The 19,232-nt window shown below is 44.3% G+C and overlaps 1 protein-coding gene across 1 annotated transcript in view; it reads right to left on the reverse strand.

Moving 5' to 3' along the window:
- LOC139760903 (corticotropin-releasing factor-binding protein) overlaps positions 1 to 19,232 on the reverse strand; it is a 175,771-nt gene that overhangs the window by 14,314 nt on the left and 142,225 nt on the right. The window contains exons 5-6 of the mRNA XM_071684672.1: positions 7,950 to 8,128; positions 7,245 to 7,353 (exon numbers count right to left, since the gene is read on the reverse strand). Coding sequence (XP_071540773.1) covers positions 7,245 to 7,353; positions 7,950 to 8,128 — 288 coding nt within the window. The remainder of the gene's footprint in view (positions 1 to 7,244; positions 7,354 to 7,949; positions 8,129 to 19,232) is intronic.

Below are 19,232 nucleotides of genomic sequence, written 5' to 3' on the forward strand. Positions count from 1 at the left end.
TAGCTCGCGTTCCCAGCCGAAACTTGTCTCATTCGAAGATATGAGACACATCCGATCGTAAAATAAGTTTTAATGGAACGATATAATTTTAGCAGTTGAGATCTTAAATACACGGCCCTCGATCCTCACCTTTAGTAAGAGCTAGTGCCAAATGAATAGCATTAATTGGTTTCCAGGGGCATTACGCTTAACAATTAACCCCTCCCCACCCCCCTTTCATTCTATAGGACGTCTATGCCTATAAAACGTAGAGGCCTCAATTATAAACCACTGTTTCGCCGATCGTAGGATGGTCTGTACTGTAGATGCTTTAGGAAGAAAAAGCCCCCTCACACTCCAGATGTCGCTGGAGCTAACATTTCAAGCCAGTGTGCCTCACTCTTCCATGCCTAGTCTTTCACTCGTCTCTCACATGGCTGGGAGCCTGGTACATGAGACGAGGCGGCTCACTGTCAGCACCCGCATTATCCGCACTTATCTGCCCGCTGTGCTCCGCTAAGTCTATTATATACTTGAATGAGCCGAATAAGAGCATGAAAGGATTAGTAATCCTAGAAATAGGTTGCGAGACACACCGAAAGCTGGATGACGAGCAAAGAAGGACACATGGTACTGTGGACACGTAGGTAATGGGTTATTTGGCAAAGGAAATAGGTCCAAGGTGGAGAGAAGTCAAGCAAGTAGTAAGCTGAGTGAGCTTTGACGGAGGAAGATTTCCTCGGAAAACAGTGAAATCCGGCGACATGCCGTGAGGAAACGGGGTTGCTGGCCACGGAGAGAGATTACTCCCGGATGTGTTGTTGGCTGTTGGTGTGTGGGGTCTCTGATGATGAGACAGTCCAGAACAAAACGGTGTCACCTTCATCCCAAACCATCTCCGGCATGGATGGACACACACACATACACACACACACACACGTTTCCGCGGTGTCAGCTTAGAAGACTGTATCGTTTCCGCTTTATTAGTGAGGAGGAGGAGGAGGAGGAAGAGGAGGGGAAGAACCCATCAGGAACAGTTGGTGTGGACAAAACCATCTGCGTTGGGCAGCCAGAGGGGAAGTTATTGGCTGGAAGAGCAGTGCGCGGGAGGTCGGCCGGTGGATGTAATAGCCAGTGGGGCGGTGAGCCGGGAAATAGAGAGTCTTCGTGTTGTGATGTTGCTGGAAAATCACTGTTGTTCTGTGTACACGATGTCTCAGAGGTCCTGACTCAGCAAGGTGGAATTCACTATTTCCATTGAACTCAACAAATGTTTATAATTTACATCATACGCTTCAGTTTCGTAGGTAGGGAAGTGCATGGCAGTTCATGATGTCATTTTGAACACTTGTTAAACTTAAGGTGAATAATGAGGTCTGACATTTGAGTCTGGACTTTTGAGACAACCTATAGGTGTTGGGCTGTGTTGCTGCTGTATGAATTCATGGCCTCCCTGACAACGTTTGAGAGACATTTCCTCGAAGTTTTCGTGAGTTTGGCGACTAAAATGCGGGTTTGCTTCAGTATTTCTCGTCTTTACGAGGTTATCTGTAGATCTAGAAGTCTTCCTCGAGCGACTAGGGATAAGTTTTTTTTTGTGGTGGGATGGCGTTGGCAGTGAGGGCCACGACCGCTGGCAAGTTCTGTCGTGCGTTCTAAGCATCCATCCATGGTGCCAAGAAATCTCACGTGACCTGCATTTTCATGCTTCAAGGCGAGTACTCGGGCTTTTTTCCTCAGAAAGGTAAGAGTTAATCATCATGCTACACTGGTAGACGAATACTTCATCCAGAAGCGAAATTCCCAAAATGAAGTGAAAGCCAGGTGGAGTAAAAAAAAAAAAAGAAAAAAGATCCCTTCTGAAGATACCCTGAGGCACACTGAGGCGGATTGCTGGTGCTCACACGTCCGAAACGTTTCACTCGTTTCACCGAACCAGAAGTACAGTAATGTCACCCTGTGAGTGTCATATGCTTGGGTCCGCAATAAACTTAAGCCGTGTTTATGCCTTTGGAAATATATGAAGTTTTTTTGGTGACTGATTACAATAATAGTGGTTGCTTGACGCAGTCGACGATCTCCATGAGGATGTTTGCGTGATTAAAGTCATGTCCAGGAAGAAATTACTAGAAAAACCCGCAACGCAGTCTCTTATGGTAATGAGGAATTGGAGACATTCTTTCTTTTCTGGCGGCGCTCAACCAGTCAGTTAGTGGTCTGTGTGATTGGTGTAGCGTATGACATAAATGACACCTCCACATATGTTGAGAAAATGCAAGTCTTCGGAACAGCTTTATGATATCATAAGCTTGGATTTAAGAAGATTGGCTCTCGGTCATTTATTTTCATGTGAGACTGAAGAAAACCAGGAAAATGCAACGGGTGATTATTTTCTTTCACAGGCAATCGAATCACTATCCAAGCGACAGTGTTGGCGATTATAATTTGGAAATTACATTGTGTGTGTGTGTGTGTGTGTGTGTGTGTGTGTGTGTGTGTGTGTGTGTGATAATTATACCTTCATATACCCAGCCGTATAGATATCCCTATCTTTTTTATATGAAAAAAATCCCCTGGCTCTAGCAGGTGGTGGTAAAATTACTTTTGCCTGTCAGCCAATTACTTGGAAGTAAGAGAAGCTTAAACTAGACTTAAAATGAATAGGGCATAATCCTCTTGACTAGTGGAGTCCTTAAATGAATTCTGTTATCAAATCCCCCTTTTTTTAAATAGCTTTTGTAGCACCTTGCATTAGTATATATACTGAGACCCAGGAGTCTGGCCAGAGGTTCAGGCTATCCTACCCAAGGGTCGTACCTTTGTGCTAAAAAGGGTCGTACTGCTGTAGTCTAATCTTTTCCGGCCTGCTAAGGAAGAGTCGTACTGTTGTGCTAAGAAGTCGTTTCGTCGTGGTAAGGGTCATACTGCTGTGCTTTAAGGTCGTTCCATCGTGCTACTAAAAGTTCTCACTGGTGTACTCAAAAGATCACCCACCTCGTGCCATAGGAAAGGTCGTGCTTCTCTTTTTGTGGTCAAAGGTCGTAACGTCGTGCTGGAGGGAGGAAGGTACCAGTATATGACTTTATGTTGTGCTTGAAAAGCGACTCCCACATTAGAGTATGATAAAATCTTTATCGTAATGAATATTGTTCCTATGACCTTAAGAACTGTACCGGATTAATTGTTTACGTTAGATTTTTTTTCGTTTCTCAATGGATTCGTCATTGCAAATGCCTGGAGCCTTTGCAGAGTTGGTGAATATAGACTGTTCCCTGTGATTACCCTTAGAATTGCTTATTTCGCAGAGTAATTCCGAATGTAATGCCTTGAGCCCTGGTAGTGTTAATCATCACTGGATGCAGACCGGGATGGGCGCCGCAATCATACGCCAAATGAGACGTTGATGTGATTATCCCCCCTGTAGGGACTCCAGGCTTTGTATATACATGTAATATCCTGTAGGTGTCTGAATCAAATTACATTGTAATTAATTATTCATCAAATCCTCATTGGATTTGATGCCATACTTTTCATCAAGTCTTCACTGGAGTATGGTCTTATGGAGTGTGGAGTGGTTTCATGGAGTGTGGAGTGGTCTCATGGACTTTGGAGTGGTTCGGTTTAGTGAACCAGTTGCCATAAATTCCGTCTTGAGGTCAAAACAGCGTTAGGGTATCTGACCCTTTTATATAACAGTGAAGCATGATCTAAGTTCCTTTAAGTTAACGCGAGGAGGATACGTAGTGCGGAAGGAGGCAAGTGTGAGAAGCACCCCAGATGTGAGCGTCATGGAAGTAAGATATGAGACGCGGTGAGTGAGGGAAGCATTAAGTGCACAAGACGGTTAAGTGTGGGAAGCTGCAGGTGTGGGGAAACAATAAAGTGTGGAATCAGGATTCGTGGAGAACAGCGATTGTCGGAAACAGTTAAGTGTAGGAAGCAATAAGTCTGTAAAGAAACATTTAAGTGTAGGAAATGGCAAGTGTGGAAGGCAGGTGATGCTGGGGTGCGTGTGAGTGACAGAAGGACAGTCCTAAGAGAAGCACCATAAGGGCCAGTGATCCCGGGTGTGTGACGTGCTTTGGCAAGGGAAGGTGACTGAGAATAATGAAGCGTTTAGTCGTGCGCTTCACAGCAACGGACGGGTTCGTTCTCCGAGTGCGTGTGTGTGGCACATCGCCTGTTGGGGGTATAAGGATGTGTTCTCGGCTATTCTTTCGCGAATTTATTCTCCAGTGAATGATATTATGGTTGAGCATTTACTCTGTACGTTCACATGACAATGGACATGATAATGATAATAAATGATAATGATTATAAGCGTATATATATATACGCAGTTGCTTCGCCTCCTTAGCGAGGAAGCGTCAGGAACAGATAAATAATGGCCCCATTTGCTCACATGCACACTCTATCAGTCATGCTTGCACCGAGAGCAGTGTTTACCATCCACAGCCAAGCCTCACAGACTTTATAACTGTCTACTTTGAACGCTTCACATACCCTGGTTCTCCCCTCTGTAAGCATGTCCCCCCTCCCACACACACACACACACATACACACACACACTGTATACCACGTCAGTGATAATTATTATTGTAATATTAATGAACTTCTGTTAATATATTACCCTATTTACCATCAAGACTATACAAGGGAGACTATAGCTAGAGACATTGTCACAGAACACTTGAGAACTTTACGAGAGGGAAAGGTGTTCGTACGAAAGAGGAAGGTGTTTGTAATGAGAGGGGAGGATGATTGTATGAGAGGGGAAGGTGTTTGTAACGAGAGGGGAAGATGATTTCATGAGAGGTCGTATGTATGAGAGGGGAAGATGTTTGAATGAGAGGCTAAGATGTTTTTATAAAATGAGATGTTTGTATGAAAGGGTAAGTTGTGTGTATGAAAGATGTTTATATGAGAGGGTAAGATGTTTGTATGAATGATTGTTTGATAGGGTAGGATGTTTGTGTGAGAAGGTAAGATGTTTGTATGAGAGGCTAAGATGTTTGCATGAGAGGAGATGATATATTTACGAGAGGCTGTGATGTTTGTGTAAGAGGCTGTTTGTACGAGAGCGGATGATATGCAGATGAGGTGTTTTATTTCTCACGACGAAATTCACACGCACACAAAAACGCACAGGCTTCGAATCTTGGTCGCAGCAGGCGGTCCACAGTCCACCCAGCTGTTCATCCTCCCCTAACGGCTGGTCGATGAAATAGTTACCTGGCATTGGCGAGGGTGTGTCCGCACACGTACACAGGGGTAAAGACATGGGACATGTACAAGTTTAAGGGACGGGAGCATCACTGGTTTAAAACTTTCTCCCTGTAACACACACATACACACAGACACACACACGCACACACACACGCACCCACACACACACACACACTTGTCCATGCCTGCCCGTCTCATACACGCCCTCACACAGCGTCCTCCTACCTCTTCCTTTCTTCTCAACTATTTTAAGTTGGCGTTTTGAAAGAGGCGATAAAGTGGTTCATTAGGTCGCTTTGTGAGGGTCGTCCTCCGTTGTGACGATACCTTGGCCCTGCCGCCTTTGTTGGCGGTGGTGTGTGTGTGTGTGTGTGTGTGTGTGTGTGTGTGTATGTGTTTATTGGGCTCGTGTTGTCTGTCTATATCCATGGTTGAATGCCTGCTTTATTGCATTTTTTTGTTCGCACATTTTCCGTCTAGTTATGGTACAAATCCTGTTTTGTTTTTCAGTCTTGTTTTCTATATGTGGTTTTTGGTTGAATTTGTTTCTTTTTTGTATGTTTTTTCTTTATGTCCTGCGTTTTTTTTGGGTGTTATTAGGCATGGTTGAGTGTCTTTTTATTGTGTGTTTGGTTGCCTTATTATTTACTTGTGTTCATAGTTCTGTGCTCATGTGTATGTATTTGCGTGACTCGTATTGTGTCAGTTCTTCTACCAGTACAAATGGTATATATTGTTGTCTGTATCTGTCCGTCTGTGTGGCAGTTTTTCTGTTTGCCTGCCGGGCGGTCTTGCTTGGTGTCTGTTTGACCGTTGGTTTTCCCTTCTGTTTATTTGATTGTCTTTCCTCATGTTTGTTAAGATGTTTGTCTTGTATGTTGTATTGAGCTGCCTTTTTACCTTTGCGCATGTGATAATCTGTTGCATGGTATTACTATTTGTTACTACAGTGTGTGTGTTACGGTGAGGGGGTTTTCCTTTCTTGTTGCCACATCCCTTAACCTGTCGGCTGTGTCGTGTGATGAGGAGATATGGTACTGGGTATGCAAGACGTCTATTTTCTTCCTTGCATCTCTTGCCTCGGGGCTGGGAGAGAGGCAGGTGAGGCCGAGCCGGTGTCAATGCACCACCAGGCCATGGCTTGGTAATGTGTCCCTGGTATATGCTGTTCCGCCGGTCCTGATGTGGGTGGCCCCAGACACTCCACCTCCACTTGTTTCTTCCTGAATAAATGACACCCCAGCCAGCCAGCCAGCCAGGCACTTTTTCTTATGATTTTCTTTGGACAAACGCGCGGAATTGTGAGTTCTTCGCGCACATTGATGATGATTTCTTTTCCGGGCTGCACAGTAGGTTTTTTTTTAGGCTGACGAAAAGCAGCAGGGTTCAGTTGGGCAAGCTGTGATGTCAGCTGTTCTTAGGTATGCTTAGCATACCTCACACGCACGTAGCTGCTGATTTGGTCTTGCAATTTTTACCAAGCGACTGTCTTCCTCGGGTCACACAGTTGTTGGGTGTAGACCTACAGTATACTGATCAGCTGTTTACCGTGATCATAACTGTTGGTGTGGCTCTACAGATGAGATGATCAGCTGTCTCCCATGATCACAGCTGTTGATGTAGTCCTACAGCATCCTGGTCAGTTGGTTGCCATGATCAAAGTTGCTGGTGTGGTCCTACATTCTGCTGATCAGCTGTGCCATGATCACAGCTGACAGAGTGGTCCTAAAGTGTACTTATGTATAGTGTGCTACAACGTACACTAAGAGTTGGTGTGCTCTCAGTGCACTTGAATGGTTACCATCTCTTACAGAGCACCTAGTGTACTTGGCAGTGTGGTCCTTTAGCAGTGAGCTCACAACACTCTGTCGTGACGTACATACGCCCAAAGAAATTACTTCACACAGTTGAATATAACATAATTATCAGACGTCAACGAAGACGAAGTGAATGAAAACCTTTGAGTCAGTAGTTGGTAAGTCATGAAAGAAGATGGAGGCCAGGTAGTGTTAGTAACTGGTATGGGAGGTTTGACTTACGTGGGTTGGAATCCATGCCACAGACAGAGTCCTCCACCTCCAGCTTGGTTACGTCCAGCCCCTGCCCGCCGCCTATCTGCACGTAGTCGCGGGAGCCCCTCTTCTCACACTGAGGGGGGCAGGTGGGTGGTGGGTGAGAGAGAACACATGGTTAGTTGAGGTCCTGGCAAGGGTCATGGATTATGTATGGGCTGCGTTTGGCTCAACACTAACATGATGTTGTCAGGTGGTACGTTTACAGATGTTCTGACATATATACTAAGAAGCATTTGTGCATTTTCTGTTTATTATTATTATTATTATTATTATTATTATTATTACTATTATTATTATTATTATTATGACTATTATTATTATTATTATTATTATTATTATTATTATTATTATTATCATTGTTATTATCATTATTATATTATGTCTTTCACACGTTCGCCGTTTACCACGTTAACGAGGTAGTGCAAGGAACAGACGAAGGAAATGGCCACAATCGCACACATTCTTCCTCTAACTGTCATATATAATGCACTCAAACCACAGCCTCGTATCGCTCTATTTCTGTGTATAAAAATTGTATCTCTGCCTATGGACCAATCTCTCCGGCTAGCTATCTCGCTCAGCCTCTGCCATTCACCTTCCTAACTGAGGTGTGTGGTCCATTCACCCTGCTGAGATGGTCCACTCACCCTGCTGAGATGGTCCACTTACCCTGCTGAGGACGCCCGTCTCGATGGCCCTATTGGGGACGGCAACACCGTTGACGCCCACGGCCAGCTGGACGATGGAGACGGTGGCGGGGAAGATGGTGGTGATGGAGCAGTTGGAGCGTCCGCCGTGGTTCCTCAGGGTGTACACGCCCGAGACTTCGTCCACCAGGATGTTGCACGCTGCGGGCGAAACGCAACACCCATCATGTCATAATGCACGTCATCACAACACCCGTCACACAACCTCGCGTAGACAACACACCCCCGTCACACAAGGCACGTTATAAAACACCGGTCGCACAATTGCCCGTCATGCTACACCCGTCGCACAATTGCCCGTCATGCTACACCCGTTTCACAATTGCTCGTCATGCAATACCCGTTGCACAAGTCATATAGCACCCGTCACACATCGTCCGTCACACGATGCCTGTCGTACGACAACCGTCACACAATACTTGTCGTACATCACCCGTCACACAACTTCCATCGCACAACACCCATCATACGGCGCTCATCACACAGAACCCTGTCACACACCAGCACCATGGGTAGCCCAGTCACATGAGGCAATACCTGTTATGCTCGCTGTCTCTGTACTGTTCTGTTACCAACAGTCGTCAGTAGTCAGGGAATCCACCCCACCTCCCGGCCTCTGTTTACCCATTTTCTCGTAAGCCCTGACGTTTCTTCGAACGAGCGCCAATTGGATCCTTATTTTCTATGAAGCATTTCAGTGAGAGTATGGATGAAAGGCACATGTGTAGAGGTAGGCGTGGTCAAGTACAGAGCGTACAGTGGGTCCAATACATCGACACAGAAGGGTGACAGATGGGGCCCAGGGACCCAGAGGGGTTCTCCTACTTTCAGGGAGGTATGAAGGTCTGGGATACATCAATCTCTTGCGTGTCCCAAGCGAAAGTCAGAGGGATCTCATATGTACGTGTCTCGAACCAAAGACGGTTCAGGGCACTCTTGCATGTCTCATGTCTCAGAAAGCGAAGATCAGGTGGATCCCATATATATATATATATATATATATATATATATATATATATATATATATATATATATATATATAACCGGTCAGACCCAAAGGGCCTGCTACGTGTGTATTGCCTCCCGGAACCCATCGAGCTCTTCCGTGTGTCGTTGTCAAGTTACAAAATGTGGACGCGGACCAACACGGGAGGATCTCGTATGTTTTGGCACTTTCATTAAGGAGGGTCCCTGTTACATTATACGTCGCCCGCCCACAGCCCAGGGATCTCCGGAATGGTACAGCAGAGGACCAGAGGACTACTGCTGTATCTGCCGCTATCCACATCTTAAAAGAATTCTGTAGGTTCCACATACCACGACCGTGAGTGTGATAGCATAGGCTGTTGCTTACAGCCGAGAGAAGCTCTGTTCAACATCCATAAACGAGGAACATTCCTGTGTACCACATCTCACAGCCAAGGGAGTTAAAGTTGGAATGTCGTGAACAGACTAGTAAATTCGAAACATTATCATCATATATCAGGTTAGCAGTTAGAAAAATAGTCCTTTTTTTTAAATTAGATTTTTGTTTTATTTCAGGTGGACGGAATGGTGACCCAGGCCCAGACGTGGTAAGTCCACAACATTATTACAACCTGCCCTCAGTAAATTTACGAAGTTCATGTCAGCCGGGGATGTTGGTTGGTGATGGTTGGTGAGACGCGATTAAGTGGATCAAGGTAAGAGAAAAAGACAGAATGGAACGGGTGTTTTATCCTGCTACGTTTTAGGCATAAAGCCTTGTGCACACAGGTTAACGACAAGAGACCTGAACACTTTCTTGCCTCGTGTTAATCTTCGTGAACAAGGCTTTACGCCAAAACTGTAACAAAATTTAACGCCTGCTCCATTCTGTGTTTTTCTACGGCCCTTGACCCATTCAATTGTCGGTGTGGATTCACAGACTTAGATTACCACAGAGCACGAGTTCGTGGAATCCTTCCTTCACTCCAGCCCCTCACACACACTCCTTAAGCTGACTGGTGATTCACTTTGGGCCAGAGTAATTGCCCAGCGCGCCACCACTTGAGACGGGCCTCATGTACAAGAGTTATGGCCATTTTTAATAATTCTCAGACCCTCCGTCTTTCTTAGGCTTACATGTGTTGCTCATTTGTTCACACGGGTTTTGTAATTTATTTTTTACTTTGTTGTTTTTAAGTGTTGTTTACCGTATGTATACCCCTTCTTCAACATCATGTTATATATATATATATATATATATATATATATATATATATATATATATATATATATATATATATATATATATATATGTTAATATTATTTTTACCTGGTTTATCTGTATTGATTTATAGTGGGTTTATCTGTTTCTTTCTTTAGCTGTATGTAAGTGATCTATGGCACGTTTACATACCGTTTTGCAAGTGTTCTGTTACAGCGTGCTTTATTGCTTTCATCCATTTTTTTTACTGTGCCACTGTAAATACAGCCCACAGCATACTGTGAATAAAACGAGGCGAGATGAAGTGCAGGTATGGACCAGCCATGAATGTTGCCTCTCCATTTACGCTTAGAATTCAAGACCACGTTAGCCTCTTGATTTTGCACCATTATCATCACACGGGGTCATTATTGTCCTTCATCAAGTAGCGCATCTTAGTTTGATAGAAATTGAAGAAAGAAATGATTTGACGCTTCTCTTCCTGCATGATTTAGAAAGATTGTGATACAGTACTGGTTATTGCTCAGAAGGATTAAGAGCCCTATAACTCATTTATAGAATTCCATTCGAATTGAAATTATTTATTTGGGATTCTAATAGGACTGTACTCTATGATCCCAGCGACGACTGTACAGTACTACTTCAAGTCGGGGTGTTGCTTCCTTCTCTAATTTGTGTCACATTAGTACCATTTTTTTTTAAAGATAATCTTTTATCATTCCTGTTTTCTTGATCATATACCACCATTAAGAATTAAGATTTTACAGCATCTCTCTTGATTTTGGAAAGATGGTGTCACGCTAGATTCTCTGATCCTAATTAGACTTGATAGAATTCTTTAGTTTGATAAAGTTCTTAATATATTCTTTATAATGAGTTTCACCTATAATATTTTTTATTCCGTTTCGTTAAGGTTTTATTCCATCTTTCATTACTATAAACCATTGCGATGAAAAAATCTTTTATATTCGCGTAGTCTCGTGGTTTCCAGACTATTATTCATAATCTCTTCTCGGTAACAGAAGAAAGTCCGGAGTGTAGTCGAAGAGGAAAAAGAGTCAGCGTTCCGGTAAATTACCGATCATCCTCTCCCCCGTCCCTAAGGCGGGAAGTTGTGCTAAAAACGGCCAACAACTTTGGGGGAAGAAAGTCGCTCCTCCAGGGTACACCGATCAAACAATTTACGGCGACCTTCAAGCTTCTCTTTGGGATCATACGTGGCAAGCGTTTTGAAGACCACCGCAGTAAAAAGAAAACGGATTTTTTTTTTTACGCTACATTCCCTTTCTCCGTCGTGACCCAGTCAGTCTGTCTGTCTCTTTGCTGTTCAGTCTGTCAGTCTGTTGGTCAGTCATTCAGTCCGTCTGTCCGTCTCGTATCATCTAAGCCTGGCCTCACGCCCAAGCCCCAGGTGAAGCGAGTGGTAGACGTCGATGGAATACTGGATGAAGTAAATCACAGTTGGGAGGGGGAAGGTTTGAAGCGATGCTGGCCATCCATCCCCATGGGTGGTGAGAGGCGTGGGAGAGGGAGCAAGGGGAGAGTGAGGCAGGAAGGAGATGTAGGAGGGAAAGAGAAGGCAAGGGAAGTGAGGGAGGAGGGAACGAGAGACGGAGAGGAAGAAGGGCGCGGGATAATAGACCAGGTGGAGGAGGAGGAAGAGGCTGCACATCAGTTATGATCCCGTGTTGTATTTCTGGCAGTTTATCTCTTGTATTTCTTTTTGGTGGTTGATCTTCTGTAAACCCCTGCTGAATCCTCTGCTGTATATATACTCCTACTTTATCCCCTGCTGCGTATACTCCGACTTTGTCCCCTGCTGTGTATACTCGTACTATATCCCCTACTCTATATTCTTCTTTATCCCCTGCTATATATATATATATATATATATATATATATATATATATATATATATATATATATATATATATATATATATATATATATATATATATATTCTTACTTATCCCTTGCTGTATATACTCTTACTTTATCGCCTACTGCAAATACTCCTACTTCATCATGCGTACTATTGGACTTTCGCATGTTTACGTACTCCGAATTTATGTCGAGTTGATACATTTATGAAACGTTAACCACGACTCTCGTCCTTCCTTCCCTCATCCTGTTGCCTTCACTTCACCTTAACTTGCAGAGGAAGGTGCCCGTCTTATAACCCCATTTCATGCGTTACGTTTTAAGAGGCGCGGGTTATCTTCCTACCCACAGGCAGGCAGGCAAGCGAGCAGGCAGGCAGGCAGGCAGGCTGGTGGGGAGGAAGACATGTAAGTGCCCACACCCCGGTACCTCACACAGCCCCACGTCGAGAAGCAGGGAAAGAAAAACATATATAAGGGTGTTGATATATATGTGTGTGTGTGTGTGTGTGTGTGTGTGTAAAGGCCGCCTCTATCACATCTACCGTCCATGGCTGCAAATATCAAGGAAATACCTTCACGTAAAATGTCGTCAGCTGTACTAGTCTTTTTGGCGGCTTTCTCTTCGTGATCATTTGGTTTTCATGTAAGGTCTGTGTGTGGGTGCATGTTTAACATGACCGTGTAATTTTCTCATTTCACTTTTTTTTTTAATCTGTTTTTTGCGTAAGGAGCAAAAAAAAGCTTGTTTCATCCAACATGCACAGAATGCCCTCCAGCGGTAGGATTAGGCCCTCTACCACTTTTTGTGTGGGGCTGAGTACGGTACTGACACGGCTATACTGATCCATAGCCTAGTGAAGTAGCGTGCTAAGCTCCCACACAAGTGGTAGAGGTTTGACTCCTGTTGTCGTAGGGCATTATGTGATATATATATATATATATATATGTATATATATATATATATATATATATATATATATATATATATATATATATATGACAAAACACGTACACATGGATGTATTAAAGCCGTCACTCCTTGAAATCACAAGATCCCTGTCTTATATTTAACATTCCTGAACGTAATTTTTTTTTCTGTTTTGTTTTCGTGCCTTGGGTTTTGTAATGAGTGCCTGACGCAGGGTCGAAAGTGTGTGGTGTTTGTGTTGAGGGCGCAAGTGGGCAGGTCCCACCACATGCCATGTCGTCATTACGTCCACAGTGGCTCTGGTCATGAGGTTATGAAGATACATACATCGTGCATTTAATGAAAGGGTTGGACGATGATTTATGCGTTGGATTGCTGAGGTTAAATTTTGTTTGCTGTCCGAAATAGTGTGAAACGTGTTTAACGATTCCTGCCTATATATATATATATATATATATATATATATATATATATATATATATATATATATATATATATATATATATATATATATACCGTACTTGAAATCTGTCCTCCCAACTATAATATTCCACGTATTGTAAGGACCGTGGCAGTGGGCAGCCCCAGGTGGCTGTGGCTTTGCCGTTTGGTCGACGACCAGGGCTTCAACGAGGTCCATCCGTCTGCAGCAGCGCGAGAAGGCGAGAACTTCATCGGCAGCGGCTTTCAATTTGTCCTGGGGGCTCGAGGCATCGTCTTGTGGGAGATGAGGATTTGTCCTCTGTCTGAAGAATGTCCTTTATTTTTTTTGAGCTTCAGGGGGCTGGGCGACAGTGATCATAGTGTTGCCAGCGACGATTAAGTGTGCAGGGTGGGGGACAGACTACCTCGTCGATATTGTGAGGTGTAAATTGAGCTTCTCTTTGTAAGTTGACGAATAGAATGTCAAAAAATGACGAGAGAATTTGGATGGATATTGTTTTGTATTTCTTTATCGGAGTTTGGCGAGTTGGTTGCCTTGATGTGTGGACGACATTAGGCTAGGCAGGAGGGCTGGCCTCGTCTGTGTACTCTCTCGTTCAGGGTCAGAGGAAGGCCTGGCTCTTGTAACTGACACACTCCTGACGCTACAGGTGAGAGACCCGGGCTCTCCCTGGCGCGTCGCACTCGCCTAGAATATCCCTGGCAAAATTGCCTTAAGAATTATCGGATAGTGAAAAGCGTTCGCAAGGTCCCGCTGTTGACGACGTTACCCGTGCACCTCTGGCCTTCACACACACCCCCATCGTCGCCATTACTATCAGCTGACAATTATGGCTCAAACGTATTAGATCCTAAGAGAAAAGAAGAGGATCCCTCTCGCAAGTGTCAACAACTTCCTTGTCGTTGACAGTCTTGTTAAGACGAAGGGATTAAAGATGGAGACGTGGTGGGTGTGCTGGGGGCTGGTCTGTTGTGTGGACGTGTGGCGGGTCACCCGATTGGTTGATTGGATGGTTGGTTGGTTGTTGTTTGGGCTTGAAGCCTTTCAAGCTGCCCGGTTCATAAAGGTCGTCGACGTCAAATTACAACCAAAAGTCCGAATAATCTCTTAACATCTTCAAATGTCAGGGATGATTCTAAGACCAGACACACACAGCTCTCACTATGCATGTGGCCCATGGGGCGCGCGTGACATACCTCATACTTGCCTTCAGCCTCCTAGCCCTCCGTCGATGTGAACGCAGTAGGCTAGACGGTTTTACAAGCTTTTGATTTGTCTTTTGTGTACTTGAATTATAGATCGTTATCCTTCCAAGATAGAACGCAACAAAAGTGTGCGAGCTCCGGTTTAGACAAAAGGGAAGGCTAGAGTGATTATGTAGGCCTGGAATACCAGAAAGCATTTGACACTGCCACATAGGAGGCTGGTAAAGAAACCAGATCTTTTATTTTACGGTGTCTTGGAGGTCCAGTGATGGCAATAGTAAGGGGTGAGTAGGGCTGGTAAGCATGGGCATGAGGAGGGCAGGGATGTGGCGTGGGTGATGGGATGTTGTGGCAGGGCTGAGGGGGTTAAGGTCGGGTGGATGGGGTGACGAGGGATAGAGGAGAGTTCTGGTGGACGGATATTGGAGGGATAGAAGGGGGAGGGGGTTCAGACGGATGGATGTTGGAATCCCTTTTATCCTTTATGTTGTTCTAGCAGCTCTCAGAAAGGTGGCCGCTTTCACTGGTATGGACGACAGGATATATATATATATATATATATATATATATATATATATATATATATATATATATATATATATATATATATATACACGTTTGCATTGTGTGTACGTTAGGATGTGTGTGTGTGTGTGTGTGTGCGCCTATGCTTTTTTTTTCACTTGTCTACCCGCATGCCTCAATCATTAGGAAATTTACACTTATTGGTCGTGATACGTTCAGCAAATTAAAGATTACCTTTTTCGAATGGAAAGCAAATTCCCAAGCATAGATCAGTGTGAAGTACGCTTCTAATTCTAATCTTAATTGGAGGTTTGAAGCTAAAGTTAACCCTGTGATACAAGACGCCTGGGGAGTACCTTTCACCTTTGCCCTGAAGGGCCAAGTCAAAGGTCAAGCGACCATAACCTAAAGCTGTGTCTTACCGTCGTGCTTAAGGTTGAGGAACGCGTCTCAGATGCCTGGACAATAGCTGACGGTCCAGAGGCCGTGGGATCAGGTAGATGCAAAGGCTGGGTCACTCCGACTGGAATAGTTGGAGTCTACACTGGAATACGTTGCGATAGACTGGAGTAACCGCGGCCAGCCAGTACGAAGGGAGGGTTGCTAGCCTAAAAATGAGTGGTTGTCGAACAGATCGAAGCTGATGACAATCAAATTCAAAGGAACAACCACGTATTCCTTGCTTGTCGTAGGAGGCGACTATGAGGAGCGGGAGTGAGAGTGCTGGAAATCCTCCCCTCCTGTATATTACTTTCCAGAAGAAGGAACGACCACCTGAGACATACGACTGAGATAAGCAACGGCCAAAACAAGACGAATGCGAAGCAAACGACTTCAAGAAGAGACATATAACCGGCAAAATAAGGCAAACATCTACCAGGTATGACAAAACAACCAACAAAATGAACAGTCGACCACCAGAAGAAGACAAACAACCACCAAAAGAGATTTAGATTACCTCCGTACTAAGACAGATAACCTCCAAAATAAGACAGATGACCTCCAAAATAAGACAGATAACCTCCAAAATAAGACAGATAACCTCCAAAATAAGACGGATAACCTCCAAAATAAGACAGATAACCTCCAAAATAAGACGGATAACCTCCAAAATAAGACAGATAACCTCCAAAATAAGACAGATAACCTCCAAAATAAGACGGATAACCTCCAAAATGAGAGAACCAACAAAATTAAATAAACGTCCACCAAGCAAACATACTGGGTCAGGAGGGCGGGAGGGAGGGATGTATCCCAGCCTTGAAATTATTTCACCGACAAACTTTTATAATATTCACCTTCAGTTGTCTCTCGTCGGTCCAGTATTCTCTCCTCCTGGTATCCAGTCTCCCTGTTATCTCTTTATTGTCCTCGTCTCCTAATCCCGTCTACCCTTCCTCTCTACCGTCTCGTCTCTCCTTCTGTTTCCCTGCTAGTCCCGTCTCCCCTGCTGACAGCCTCCCGCTTCACCTTTGACTTACATGCAGGACTGGCCTGTCTCTCTCCCTCGACAATTGCTCCGTAGGGGAAGGTCAAGGGCGTGACTGTAGGTACAGCGTCAGGACTGACCCCCTGTTTGTTTCCACGTAGTTGAAGTTCACCGGGAATTAAAACTTTATACCACGGCTCTGCATGGTTTACCTGGTCGATTCTTACTCCAGCAGGATCGTTCTTTCATTATTTTTATTGAAATGTTGACCTGGGTCTTGGAGTGTACATCAGCAGGGTATTCGATATTCCCTCAGTTACTATCTTTCAAAGACCATGTTGGCTAAAGAGTCTGGTGTTTGCCACTACGCCTGGCAATTCTAAGGTTTCTCTGGCTGGTAAGGCTTGTCTCCCCCCGCATCTGCCTATGTCTTTTAATGTGAGTGTATTTCGGTCTGGGGAACTTCTCTTGCGATCTGACATATTTACTGAGTTTAACATTCCACTCTGCCTGTGATGTGTGGCTCTCCCGCATCCACTCGATCCTGGAATTCACGTTCTTTCCTACTACCCCCCTACTACTCCGTCAGGATTTGCAGGTATGAGATTTATCAATACAATTTTTCTTTTTTTTACTTCCTCCTTTTCACTCAGCGGATAAGACTGCCTTTTGTGTATAGCTGTTCTTTCAAGTCTTCTTCCCCGTCTGTACTTTTTTCCCCTTTGGAATTCTCCAACACCCGCCTTGTTATGATGGCCTTTTGTATGTAAACCTTTTCCCCGTTCCTCACTGTCTGTCGGCATGTAGGTCTGCCTCAAGACTCCCTCGGTCTATTTCTCCATTTTCTTTTGTCACTTTACGGGGTTGTCCCGTCTCTCCTGTACAATGTATTCCCATCCTCCCTGTCCTCTCTGTCTCTTCAGTCGTCACCCAAGTGTGTAAAAAGGTTCCATTATATTCACGATATTCATTTTCCACCTCCTGATTCTCTCCCCATCCCCCGCACGTCTTTCTTAAATTCAACATGATATTCTTGTGTAGACGCATCGCCGACCTACTTTTCCTCCGTCTAACCTTCCGGTGTTCTGTCTCGGCAGCTTTAGATGTGCTGGTAACTGTTTCCTAAGGTTTGTCCTCGTATGTATCTCTTGTCATCCAACCTGTCCACCAGTTCTTGAAGTTCAAGACGCTTTCCGCGAATGTTCGCGTGGCCTTCAAACTCGTAAATATTACAGACTTTGGCATTCTCGGGAAAATGTTTCGATGCTATATTTTTTTTCTACATTTTTTTTTCCTACTGCTGCCTTCAGGTGTAGTCCTGAGGGTTCGTATCTCTCACTCCCTCCTCCCCCTTGGCAAAACTTCCATTGCTCCTCCCACCTCCCGCCTCTGTACGGTAATGATTCAACCTTGTCCTTTTCATCCTCACCTCTGGTATACCTGATGGCTGTGAGGTGGTTCATTGTGTGTATGTGTGTGTGTGTGTGTGTGTGTTTATACCAGAACATCGAAGATGTTTCCACTTAATAATAATGATAATAATGATAATTATGATAATGATAATAATGATAATAATAATGATAATGATTATAATAATATTGATAATGATGATGATAATGATAATAATGATAGTGATAATAATGATAATGATAATAATGATAATAATAATGATAATAATAATAATAATAATAATAATAATAATTATAATAATAATTAATAATAATAATGATAATAATGATAATAAACCTTGAAAACATATCTGCTGGCCCATGGGTTTGGCTAGGCCAGGGGCCACTCCAGAATCAATGGTTTTCTGGCCTCGGGTTATTGACCGGGCGCTAAATTCCTCCTGTGGCGTACTCGTGCGTAGGCGTAAGGCGTACTTGTCCATGGGCGTAAGCCAAGCACGACGGACGTAGACGTAATGGTGCGTACATACATTTGGACAGTACGGGGGTGAGTGTTCTGCTTTCGTGGGGCTCTTGTTTCGTGAGTATATATGGCTGGGTGTGAGGGAGAGTGTGTATATGGGTGTATTACAGGGTCAGTTGACACGGTGTATTCGATACATCCATAAGTATAACCTGGCAGTCGACCCAGTACACTGTACTGGGTGACCGGGGAGGGTGTAGTGGAGGGTTCCTTGGCGGCTGGACTATTGACCTGCCTGAAGACTTTATACAAAGGATTAGGCCGGAGTTAACGGGATCACTCCATATTGTGCAAAGGATCCAGCCGGAGTTAGCGGGTTCACTCCACACTGACCTACCACTGGGTCGGCAGTGGTGGTTCTGTTTTTTATAACTCATGTCGCGAGCGTTTTGCTTTATCTCGTTAGTTCCTCACTTATGATGGTGACCAAATAAAAACGTTACGTGGTTTAACGAAGGACGCCCAATGTTCTGTATTACATTGTATGTGGTAGAAGGGCCATTTCAGGTGCACCTCGCGTAGTGTCTTGTACGTGTAGTGGTACTGGTTCTTGTGTTGATGTTGCCGACGGGTGTGGACGTGGGCGTGGGCGTAGTTGGTGCGGGTGTGCAGGTTAAGAGGCTGGCCGGGTGGGCGTGCTGACAAGGGCCGAAATATTAACAATGGGATTTATAGGACTCATTATAGGATCTCCCCTTTCCTGCATATAT

Source organism: Panulirus ornatus, chromosome 38, assembly GCF_036320965.1.
Source record: "Panulirus ornatus isolate Po-2019 chromosome 38, ASM3632096v1, whole genome shotgun sequence".
Classification (NCBI taxonomy): Eukaryota; Metazoa; Arthropoda; class Malacostraca; order Decapoda; family Palinuridae; genus Panulirus; species Panulirus ornatus.